Raw genomic sequence first — 12,455 nt, forward strand, 5'->3', positions numbered from 1 at the left:
ATTTAAATATAACTGCAATAGGTTCATCCCAGTCTGGAGTCATTCTCCTCTCTCTCTTGTGCAGGGCTGACTTCCTGGTAAGCAGCTAAGTAATCATATCCCCCATTCCCCTCCCAATTGCTTTTAGGTTATTAAGCAAAAATGTCTCACTACAGGTTTCTGTGACAGTAGAGGTAGAAGGATATAGGGAGGAGACACAGCAAGCACTTGTAAGGGAGCTGTAGCAGCCCAGTGCTCTGTGCCTTTGGCCACTGTAGAAATGATTGAGAGTTAAACCTTATCATGCTCACTTTTCATGGGACTTTCCACTTAGCTTCTGTATTTTTGCTTTCATTAGATCCTTACATCCTTCGTATGTGTTCTCTCATCTTCAATACCGCCTGTTCTGCTTAGAGATGATGTTTCTTTCATCCCATCAGTTTGGGAGAAGCAATATTTCTAATCAGGCCTTTCTTCCTGTAAACTATTTTTGATAATGTGAAACGAATCATCTGCTTGTGTGATGGCTTGTTGGGAACTGCCATGGGAATTATTTTCATTGGTAGGATTAATGCATTCATAGGAGTGTGACCTGAAAAGAGTTAATTTTTCTTCTCTCTGATACTTTTTGCAGTCTGATTTTAACTAAATAAAACTTCTTTAGCACTTGCATATTCATGTTGCATTTGGCACCACCCTACACAGTCTGTCTGTAAAACCTCAGTGCCCCAGATTTAGCCAAGTTATTATTATTCAGGTATTTATTATTGCTATTAATATTGTCAAGTGTAAGTTAGCCAAGTGCATGCTTCACAGCCTTCCTAATATTGTAAGTGGATTTGGTTGTATTTTGTGTCTACACAAATGTATCTGAATTTGCTGGTATGTTGTGCTGGCTGAATTAGAGGTGTTGGACTTTGTCAGACTCCTGTTGTGTCCCTCTCCCAGCAATTTTCCCAGAGCCTGAGAAACCACTTCTTCTAAAGAAGAATGTTTACACAACTTTGCCTTGGTCACTGAGTACGTGAAGTTTATATTTTGAATGACCAGAGAACAGACAGCAGCAGTGCTTCTTGCACTCTTGGAAGTGTTAACTCTTCGGTTTGTTTATGGCAGTAGTAAGCATGAGAAGAGCACATAGAATATTTTTCATATTTGCAGGGAATAGTTCAAAGCTTAAGCACTCCCTGCCTATCATTTGCAATTGGTAGCAGACAGTGCTTGCCAGTGGAAGGAGTAGCAGACAGATTCCTTGCCAGTGGAAGGAGTCCTTGTAGGAGGTGACATGGTTGTTGTCCTTGACAGAGGACTCTGTTCCAGGAGCTCTCCTGTTTTCATTAATTCATTAATTCCCTACTCTTTGCCAGCTCTTGTCTGTAGGTCTTTTTCTCTGCTGTGTTTTCAAGAAGGCTGCAAAGAAGTCCATGGCTTAGAGAAACTCAGTGTTGCAGTTCACATACTATGTGCCTGAAATATTCTTTTCATTCCTACCTGCTATTCCAAGATTCCCTGGTTGGCAGGCTGAACTTTCAGTGTTAGTTTTAGCACTTAGAGGAAGTAGTTGTTCAAAATGTAAACTCTTAAATACAGTAGTTGGTGTGGCTCCATGATTTGTGATGTTCCCTTTAGATTCCAGGGGAATGATGTTAAAAATGTAATGACTCCCTTAAAAGAGATTAGAAACCATCCCAGAAATACTGGCTCTTTCAGTTTGAGGTGTGTTGATGAAGGTCCTGACTTTTTTGCACACAGTGTAGTAGCAATTGGAAGTGTTGTGTCTTGAGTTTGTTTTTACGTTACTGCCACTGAAAAACTGTGTATATCAGGCTGATACTGGTAGGACCCAGGTGGTAGCAGTGTGTCTGCTGGTGCTGTGCCCATATCTCCTGACTTGACAATATCGGCATGCTTGGCCTCAGGAGGATATAAACAACTCTGTTTTCAGACGCTTGTCCTTCATTTTTGCAAAAATGAAGTCAGCAGCATCTCTGTAGGGCTGCTTCTGTGAATCTTAAGGTGCCCAACATGAGGATGTGAAATATGAACCTTCAGCTGACAAAGGGCTTGAATTCAGTAAAATTTCTTTGATTTGTTTTGTAATTATGTCTTGGGTAATTGGTGCTGTAGAGTGTATCTTGCCACAGTGTGGTTGGTAACCTCTGCAATTTCCCGCTGTTTAAATAAGCAGGTGCGTGAGGTGAACAGCAAAACCAAAAGTGGAAAAACAGATTTCTGGCATAGTCTTACAAATAAGCAGCAGCTTTGATTTCTCCTGGTGATACAGTGAGGTATTTCCCCCCTGCCTTGTACACAAAGGGAAGATGAGCTCTATAAAGGGCAGTGCAAAAGCACAACTTGATTTACTTTAATTAAGGAATTGTAGAGCCAACTTTAGGAGAAACTAAATTTTGTTCACTGAAAGGGGAAAATCAGGATGGACTAAAATGACTAGAGTGAAGCCAGATATTTTAAATGTTTTCTTTATTAATTCCCCAAGCCCAGGCATTCTTTGGGGATATATCACATCACTAGGGATGTTAGTTTACAAACTGCAGGGGACTAGATGCACCTAAGGTATATGGTCTAGGTTAATGAGACAGCAGCCTGAGTAAAATCACAGAATCATTGAGATGTTCAGGTTAGAAAAGACCTCTAAGGTCACTATGTCCAGCCATTACCCAGCAACAGAAATCCACCACTAAACCATGTCCCCTCCCAAGTGTCACATCTGATCATCTCCTAAATACATCCAGAGCTTTCCATAGATGGTGACACCACCGTTTCCATGGGCAGCCTCTACCAGTGCTTGACAATCCTTTTGGTCAAGAAATTTTTCCTGATGTCCAATCTAAACCTGCCCTGGCACAGCTTGAGGCCATTTCCCCTTGTCCTGTCACCAGTTGCCTGGGAGAAGAGACCGACCTCCACCTCCTTTCAGGGAGTTGTAGAGAGCAATAAGGTCTCCCCTGAGCCTCCCTTTCTCCAGACTAAACATCCACAGCTCCCTCAGCCGCTCCTCATAGGACTTGTTCTTTAAATCCTTTATCCAGCTTCATTGCCCTTCTCTCGACATGCTCCAGCAGGTCAACATCTTTCTAGTAGTGAGGGTCCCCAGTGGAACACATTGTTTGAGGTGTGGTATGAAAGTATGACTACAAAATCCTTTTGTTGCACCATCTCACTTTCAGAACTGTCATCTTCTTGTGAGGCAGTGGAGGGATGCCAAAAGATGTAAGGACAGGGAGGGAAGAACTTGCCAGTATATGGTTTGTGAATGAAGGATAAAGAACATCTTAATAAAGTAAAAGTGGCATTTAAATGTTCTCTTGCAGTTTTCACCTGGCAGCCACAAAAGGACATGCAGAGTGCCTCAGGATCATGGTGACACATGGTGCAGATGTGACAGCCCAGGATGGTGCAGGTATGCCTCTCTGAACCTATACAAGTAGCATAATACACTTAAGTTACCTGTGTAGTTCTGCATGTGCAGAGTGAAACTACAGATTTGACAACATTGCTTTTCCCCACACCCTCTCCAGGAAAAGCAGTTGTAACACTTGCAGGTTTAGGCACACTTGCTTTTCTGCACAGAGAATTCAGACTCTGAAGTCCTAAAAAGTATAAAGTCCTTAAAAACTTTTGACCTAATGCTATATATTTCAGCATTTGTAGTGGACTCCAGGTGTAAAATAGTTGCTCAGTTTTTAAAAAAAATTATTATTTAAAAAAAATTATCCTCCCCAACTCTTTTTATTATTCTAGGTTACATGAAGACCTTCAGTGTTGATTTTATGTTTATCCAAGCTATTAACCCCATTAACTTTACAGGAATTACAGTAAGACATTTCCTCAGCATTATGACATGGTGAAAACAGCTGATACAGGCCAAACCAGAGCTACTAAGTATGCTGTTTCAGTGCTCAAAAGTCCTATGCCTTAATTACTACCCCACTAGGAGGATGATGGGGGCTGAATTTGAAACTGGCAAACTCTTCCTAATAGATTCCAGTTGACACATCTGTGGAATCTGTGCCCAGCATTTTCTCTGGCTAGCTGAGCACCTGGATGAGCTGTCAGCTTTCTGTCTCTCCAGTAATGATCTATAAATGTTGGGCTCATGGGTTCTGTTTTGGCCTCTGATTGCAGCCTGAGGGAATTTCTGTCATACATGTGAATGTCACTTCTATAAGGAAGTGTCTGTGATATTGGAAGAAGCATTCATATTTTAAGCAATGATAAAAGAACATACATACCTGATCCAGATTATTTTTCAGAATTCATACTTCATCTTGCCTCAGGATTTATTTGTTGTTTGGATAGTAAGAGGTTGCCTGCCTACTTTCACCTGAGAGTATCAACCCACTGTTCATTAGGGAAATCCTTTTCTGTAAAAGTCACTTTATTTGCAATGAGAGTTTACTGTCACAAGTGGCTTTGTCTGTATAGAGTAGTAAATCTTGCCTCCTTCTTTTCTTAGTTACATGGATAATTTGTTCTTTTGATGTCTTGGCCTGTTGAATTTTTCAGATGGTCTGTAAGATGAAGCTGAAGGAGAGACTGCAGTCTTTCATCACAAATCCCTAGTCAGTAAATCACTGTGTTGAATAGCTAAATATGAGCTCATGGGTGCTCAAAAAGTTAACTGCAATGCAAACTGATGTAGATCTGTGTTTGATATGTGATCACAGCTGCTGTATAAAATGACTGAATAGGGAATCTATGAGACACAAACCAAAGCAGGCCTGTGTTTGAGTCGTCTTCTACATGCTTCATGGATTATACAAATTTACTGTAGTGGTAGCTGGTGAATTTGGCTTGTTTTACTCTTGGTGCCAGGTTATTTTTCACTGCCACATGGCAGAAATCATGAGGACACTGACAGACATCTTTGTGCAGTGAGGCTGAGTAATACAGGAAAATTGTTTTCTAAGAAACGAGACATAACAATCTTAGACTTACTTCTGCCAAGATGTAGTCTGACACAGTGTTTGTGTTACTCCTTTATATGAAGCAAAACATTAGGATTATTCTGTTACCTGCCTGAACAACAGTCTATTGGAAAGACATTCTTCTTGATGTAGGTTTTTATTTTATTTTCTCTACCCTTACTTTTACTTGTCATGATGATAGGAACAAGATGGATAATTTGGGATCTTGCCTTTGTCATGAAAGAGTTTATTTCTCTGCTTTGGTGTGATTGAATAATTAATTTGCTTTCCTTTCATTCTTTTAGGACACAGTGCTTTACATCTTGCAGCAAAGAACAGCCACCCTGATTGCATTAAGAGATTACTTCAGGTAAAGTAAAAATTAAATTAATTTTGATTTTTGAAATTTTCATTTGGGTCCATTAGACATTGACCCATTTCCTGCTAATAATCTGCACCACACTGCTATACTTTTGTCCTTTCTCCTTGACATCAAGAGAGACACATCAAGAGTTTAAACATAAAGAGTTTAAAGACCCTTCAGGCGCTGTGAAGGGATGATAGAAAATAGTGTGGTCACAGTATTCCACGTGCAGCAGATCTGACATAGCTGGGTTGGTTTTCAAGCAGGTTGCAGCTTCAGTCCAGTTCCTGTGTTTTGTCTTTGTGGTTGGATGACTTGGAATTAGGTAGATTTGAGAGTTACAGGGGAAAAGGATTTTTTGCTTCTGGGGGCAGTTCTGATACTGTTCCACTGGAATGCTTTCTGTCTGTTCACCATTGAAACACTTCTCAAGTTTAAAGTCAAAGAGGAAAGGAACCAAAGTAGTTTAGATCCCAAAATATGTAAATAATCAAATCCTCCATGAAATGAAGTAAAGGACAGTAAGGGATTAGAAAGGGAGTTGAGAGAATGGGGAAAGTAAATAAGAAAAAGAAAATTGAAGATGAATAGAAGATTCTCATGGTGTTAAAGCTGAAGATGTGCATTAGCAAGCAAAGACATTGTCCATTTCAGCTCTCATGTCAGAAATACTGGTAAGTTTTCATGGCGGTGATCAGAGGAATGGAACAGATTTTTTTCTAAGTTTGGAGTTATCTGTAAGTCTCAGATGAAACAGTGAATACAGATGGAGACTGCAGATGAAATAATTCATAACAACCCCACTCGAACCCAATGGTGCAGAAAGAGAACGGATCCCATATCCCAGCCTCTGAATTGTTCTTGCCTGGTTACCTCAGGGCTCTCCAATTGTCCTGCAGCTGGCCCCTGTCAGTGTCTCTGACAACACTGGATCCCATTTCACTGATTCCCACCTCAGTATGTTGCAGGCTGATTTCCCTTACTGGCCCACACCTGGGAAGGGTTGTCGTTTGCCACCGAGGCTCATTTCATTGCCGGTTCCTCCTGCTGCAAACGCCGACCCATTTGCAGCACAAACAGCACCATCAGGCCGTCACTGGTGGCATCGCAGGCAGCAACTAATGTGTGTTTAATACTAAGTATCTGCTGTCCTTGCGCGTGTCAGGGGCAACCACAGAGTGCTTTGGTTGATGTTTTCCTGGTTTTGTTACAATATGCAGATTTCCAAACACATTCACAAGTGCAGGCCCATTGGTAATATTCTCCAACAATTCATGCTCTTAGGATTGCCTTCTTACTTCTGGGGACCAAAGTGTGACTGTGAGGAGTGTCTAACTGGTGTTGAACTAAAACAGGCTGAATAATTATTTTACACAGGCAGAATGTCGACATTTTTGTTACAGAATGCGGTAATCTGTATGATCCTGTTTTCTTAGAAAATCATAGATGTGTTGGAGGCAGTGCTACATTTAAAAGACAAAAGTTATAATGTTTGATTTTTAGAAACACAGTGTTGTTCAGCACTCTGTTAGCATCAAAGATATGTTTTGTCTTCTTTGTCTTTCTCTAATTGCTTTTTCCCCCCCTTCTCCCTATTGAACTGTGCAGAGTAAATGTCCAGCAGACAGCACTGACAATTCTGGGAAAACAGCATTGCATTATGCAGGTAACTTCTCAGGCCAAAGCTTGCACTATCTATTTTGTTGTGCTTGATATTCCTAGCTCTACAATTTTTCTGTACCCTGCTCTTATGCTGCAATGTTGCAAGCGGAAGCACAGAGCACAATTTTTGAAAATGGGGTGGGTTTGGTGGACTTTTATGCTTGTATTTTTTTTAATTTTATTTTATTTGGGTCTTTTAGCTGCAATTGGATGTCTTCAGGCAGTTCAACTCCTGTGTGAACACAAATGTCCCATTAATGTCAAAGATTTGGTAGGTACCTCTTCTGTTGTGTACTTCAGATACCTCAGAGCTTTTGTCATCCTCCACCCCATGCACTTACCAACCTCCATCTCAGTGCAGCAGTTCAAAGCAATATTGTGCTTGTATTTCTTTCTGGACTTCTTTGCCAGAGGAAGTTCCCTCTGCAGCTTGCCATAGCAGAGATGTGAAAGCACTTCACAATCTGATACCATAGCAGCAGGATTTGCTGATCATTAAATTGAGACATTGGCAGAAGTAGCTAGAAACAATTCTTATATGTTCAAAACATAATTAAAAGCATTCCCTTGACTCCAGTAGGCTTGGGAAAAGGTCCAATACATGGCAAGTGCTGCAAAATTCCCACAAAGCCCAAGCAGAGTATGATAAGCCTGAGGGAGAAAAATATATTTGATGTAGTCTAAAGGCTCAGGGATACTACATTCATTACTATGAAGTGTCTACAACCAAGCAGGTCTGGTTTTGGGCATGATGCAGCTGCCTTACAGAAAATCCTTAAATGACAGAAGGAGGTGACCTAACGTAAATAAAGCACAGGCCAGGTGGGAAAGCATAAAAACACTTACTTGTTTATTTTTGACTTTGATCCATCCCCTTCTTACCTGATCTAATGAAAACAAATATGTCACAGATGTCAGACCACAAATTTCAGCAAAGGCATTTTAAGGGTAGAGAAGGTTTATTCTGTCTTAAGAAGGGAAGGCTGTTGGAATATCTTTAAAATGTCTTAGGCTACATCACAGAATCATAGAATTAACTGGGTTGGAAGAGACCTCTGAGATCATCAAGTCCAACCCTTGACCCAACCCCACTGTGATCACTAGATCATGGCACTCAGTGCCACATCCAGCCTCATCTTAAAAACTTCCAGGGACGTTGAATCCACCACCTCTCTGGGCAGGCCATTCCAATACCTGATCACTCTTTCTTCTGTAAAGAACTTCTTTCTAATATCCAACCTAAATCTCCCCTGGCAGAGCTTAAGCCCGTACCTTCTTGTCCTACTGCTGATTGCCTGGGAAAAGAGACCAACTCCCACCTGGCTACAAACTCCTATCACATAGTCGTAGAGAGTGATAAGGTCACTCCTGAGCTTCCTCTTCTCCAGACTAAACAACACTAGCTCGCTTAGCCTCTCCTCATAGGATGTGTGCTCAAGTCCTTTCACCAGCCTGGTTGCTCTTCTCCGGACCTACTCCAGCACCTCAATATCCTTCCTGAACTGAGGGGCCCAGAGCTGAACACAGCACTCCAGGTGTGGCCTCACCAGCGCTGAGTACAGGGGAAAGATCACTTCCCTGCTCCTGCTGGCCACACTGTTCTTGATGCAGGCCAGGATGCCATTGGCCTTCTTGGCCACCTGGGCTCTCTGCTGGCTCATGTTCAGCTTCCTGTCTATCAGCATCCCCAGGTCCCTTTCTGCCTGGCTGCTCTCCAGCCACTCTGTCCCAGCCTGTAGTGCTGCAGGGGGTTGGTGTGGCCCAAGAGCAGGACCTGACACTTGGCCTTGTTGAACCTCATCCCACTGGAATCAGCCCAACTCTCCAGTCTGTCCAGGCCCCTCTGCAGAGCCCTCCTGCCTTCCAGCAGATCGACACTCCCTCCCAACTTGGTGTCATCTGCAAATTTGCTGATGATGGACTCAATCCCCTCATTTAAATCATCAATAAAGATGTTAAACAGGACTGGGCCCAGCACTGACCCCTGGGGGACACCACTGGTGACCGGCTGCCAACTGGATGCAGCTCCGTTCACCAGCACTCTCTGGGCTCCCGCCATCCATCCAGTTCCTGATCCAGCACAGAGTGCCCTGTCCAAGCCATGGGCTGCAGCTTTTCCAGGAAAATGCTGTGGGAGACAGTGTCAAGGCTTTGCTGAAGTCCAGATAGACACATCCACAGCCTTCCCCTCATCCACCAGGTGGATCACCTGATCATAAAAGGAGATCAGGTTGGTTAGACAGGACCTGCCCTTCCTAAACCCGTGCTGGCTGGCTCTGATCCCTTGTCCATCCTGTAGGTGCTGTGTGATTGCACTTAGGATGATCTGCTCCATGACCTTGCCAGGCACTAAGGTCAGGTTGACAGGCCTGTAGAGTCCCGGGTCCTCCTTGCAGCCCTTTCTGTAGATCTGCGGGACATTTGCCAACTTCCAATCATTTGGGACCTCCACAGAGAGCCAGGACTGTTGGTAAATGATGGAGAGTGGCTTGGCAAGCTCTTCTGCCAGCTCCCTCATCACCCTTGGGCAGATCCCATCTGGTCCCATGGACTTGTGTGGATCCAGGTGGCTCAGTAAGTCACTGACTATTTCCTCCTGGAACACAGGTGGGCTATTCGGCTTCCTGTCCCTATTTACCAGCTCCAGAGGACAGCTGTCCCAAGGGCCATCTGTCCTACTGGTGAAAACTGAGGCAAAGTAGGTGTTAAGTACCTCAGCCTTCTCCTCATCCCTGTTAACTATATTCCCCCCCAAGTCCAACAAGGAATGGAGGTTTTCCTTGCCCCTTCTTTTGTTATTAATGTATTTATAGAAGTGCTTTTTGTTATCCCTAACAGAAGTAGCCAAATTGACTTCAAATTGCACTTTTGTCTCTAAAATTGTCTCTCTGCATGACCAAGTTATATTCCTAAACTATCATGGTTGGTCATAAGAAAGAGGGAGTCAGACCAACCTCAGAGATGCATGACAAAATGGTGATAAGAAATGGTCAGAGTTTGGGTAGTGAACGTAACTGGGAAATCCCAGTTAGGCACTAAGGAAAAAATAATCTCACCTCAAAGGTGGTCAGACACTGGAACTGGTACCTGGAGATGATGTCACGTTGTCTCTAACTTTGGAGATGCTTAAAATTTGACTGGACAAGTCTCTGAGCAAGGTACTGTAGCCTGAAGTTTGCCTAGCTCTGTGTTGAGGAAAAAAAGTGGGAGAAATCCCAGATGACATCTAAGGGTGTCTTCCGAATATATTATTCTATGATTTTATGAAACGTTGAATTTTTGCCTTGTACTTAGTTAAAATTATAATTTTTGTTGTGAAGCTACTGAAAGATACTGGGTAGTTTCAAAATCACTGTGTTTTAGCATTGAGCAAACAGTAAAGGGAGTACAAAAGCAAAAAGCATCCCTACTCTTCATGTTTTGCATCATTTCTAGCAGTCAAGAAGCAATTAAAGTGAACTCAGCTACAATTATGCTATATAAGAAAAATGTAGTGATAGCACCTCATTTTTGCTATGTAGAGATAAAATTCATAGCTGTGTTCAAATCTCACTGTCTTATTGGTAAGTGGGTAGAATATTGTTCATAGTTTCTTTAAATGCATTTCTAGGATGGGAACATACCTCTGCTGCTTGCAGTGCAAAGTGGACATACAGAAGTCTGCAAATACCTTCTGGATCGTGGAGCAGACATCAACACCAGGGATAAAAATGGAAGGTACAGCAGGTTAACATGTTAATTCTTCCTCAAGGCTGACTGTCAAATGAAGCTTTTCTCCTCAAATTCTTCTCAAAATAGTTGATGTTAGGTGAAATAATGCTTTCTGTACTAGACATCCTGATTGTTGAGAAGGATTGCAAAATTCTGCCTAAAGGGAAAGAAGAAACAGAAACTATGCAACTGTGAGCTAATGTGCCTGTAAGATTTCCCTTGGGCTACCAGAGCAGTATATCCCATTTTTAAGTGATTCCTACACAAAAATGATTGATAGCACTTACCCACACATCACTGTCTAAGTGTCCCAATTTGAAGTGCTGCTTTCTTCTTGAGATGAGTTAGTAACTGTTTCTTGGGAGCAAAATCTTTGGAGGGCTCTTTCTTCCACCATAATGCAGCCACAACAACCAGAGAAAAGTACAGTAAAGCTTTATAGTGGAGATGCTGTTTTAGGAAGTGCCAATTAGAGATTTTTTGCATTAATAGGTAGTGCATGTATCAGAAAACTGTTCTTAAAAAGCAACATCCTTGTAGTGAAAAATGCACTTGTTTTAATGATAGTGACAAAGATCAAGAGTCTGTGAAAATTATGGACTGTTACATAAAGAGTTCCTTAAACTGTGAAGGTAAGGAAGGATACTGAGAAGACTTGGCACCTACACTTCATAGCAATGTTGATATTACAGATGATACAATGCTGATATTGTTCTCTGGTAGCACCTGCGAGGATAAGACTGGGCCCTAACTTGTTTTTTATCAGTCCAAAGTTCATTAGTGCACTCTTTTTTTTCAGCTGTCTAAAGAAAACTGCCTTCTTTGTTTGTTTGTGTGACTTCCTCAGTGCTTTGAACCTGAGGTGCTGCACACTCTGGGACCTCCTCCTTCTCCTCACTTTCTTACTATTTAATCAGCAGACAGTGTTAAGACTTCCTTCTTGAATTGGATGAGTTTCTGTCATAGATAGGACTCACATTATTGTATTTTCTTTTTTAAGAAAGTATTGTGTGTAGAAGTAAGAAAATTGTATAATGTGGAATATGCTGGTTTACTTCTTGCTTTCATCGTGGTAAGGGGAGTGGGTACTCCTGCATCTCACAGTCACAAAGGGGGTTAAGATTTTACTGAAACAGGAGAAGCCTTATTGGGAGAAGAAGGGGATAGCCTTTGAAAACAGCATCTCCAGATTTCCATCTTGTCCAGGCTAAGTGAATCATTTTTGTAACCTAAAACCTTCCCTGTGACTCTGGAGGTGTTATCCAAATTGCTACTCAGCACTACCTTTTAACACAGCACTGCAGCAGCCATCACCTCTCCAGGGCTCTCCCATTGCAGGGAGTATGTTTAACTCATCAGTGAAACATTTGTCTTAATGTTTAGCAAATATTATCACTGTAGTAACTTTTCAACTTCAAATCTGCACTGAGGAATATGTTTGGCAGTAAACTTGGCCAACCTATTAGGCATGTTTTCATGTTGAGAAAGGAGAATTATGCCCAAGCAGGAAGGCACTATTAGAGCACACTTGAAAAGTGAGGGAGTTTGTGTGGTTTTAATTACTCTGTACATTTCTTATGACCTCTTCAAGTAATTGAGAAAAGCAGATACAACATGTTAGGAAAAGACTCCTTCTGCATGCTACCCTTACTCTAGAGTCTGGCATTGTGCAGCTACCCTGTGTTGGAAAGGGAATGGTTTGTGCTCTAATGGACTTCTTGTGGGTTTTTTTTCTTTTTTTCTGTTTTCCTTTTTTTTTAAGCTGACTGTAGTACAGGGTTTCAGGTCAAACCCATCTCTTGGACTCACTT

The 12,455-nt window shown here is 41.9% G+C and overlaps 1 protein-coding gene across 1 annotated transcript in view; it reads left to right on the top strand.

Moving 5' to 3' along the window:
- RAI14 (retinoic acid induced 14) overlaps positions 1-12,448 on the top strand; it is a 77,301-nt gene extending 64,853 nt beyond the window's left edge. Inside the window, exons 4-8 of the mRNA XM_027895679.1 lie at positions 3,312-3,400; positions 5,213-5,277; positions 6,880-6,937; positions 7,134-7,204; positions 10,544-12,448. Of these exons, the coding sequence (XP_027751480.1) occupies positions 3,312-3,400; positions 5,213-5,277; positions 6,880-6,937; positions 7,134-7,204; positions 10,544-10,672 (412 nt within the window). The 3' untranslated portion in view covers positions 10,673-12,448. The remainder of the gene's footprint in view (positions 1-3,311; positions 3,401-5,212; positions 5,278-6,879; positions 6,938-7,133; positions 7,205-10,543) is intronic.
- Positions 12,449-12,455: the final 7 nt, after the last annotated feature.

Source organism: Empidonax traillii, unplaced genomic scaffold (genome assembly GCF_003031625.1).
Source record: "Empidonax traillii isolate 1590-97213 ecotype Southwest subspecies unplaced genomic scaffold, ASM303162v1 scaffold464:size472915, whole genome shotgun sequence".
NCBI lineage: Eukaryota > Metazoa > Chordata > Aves > Passeriformes > Tyrannidae > Empidonax > Empidonax traillii.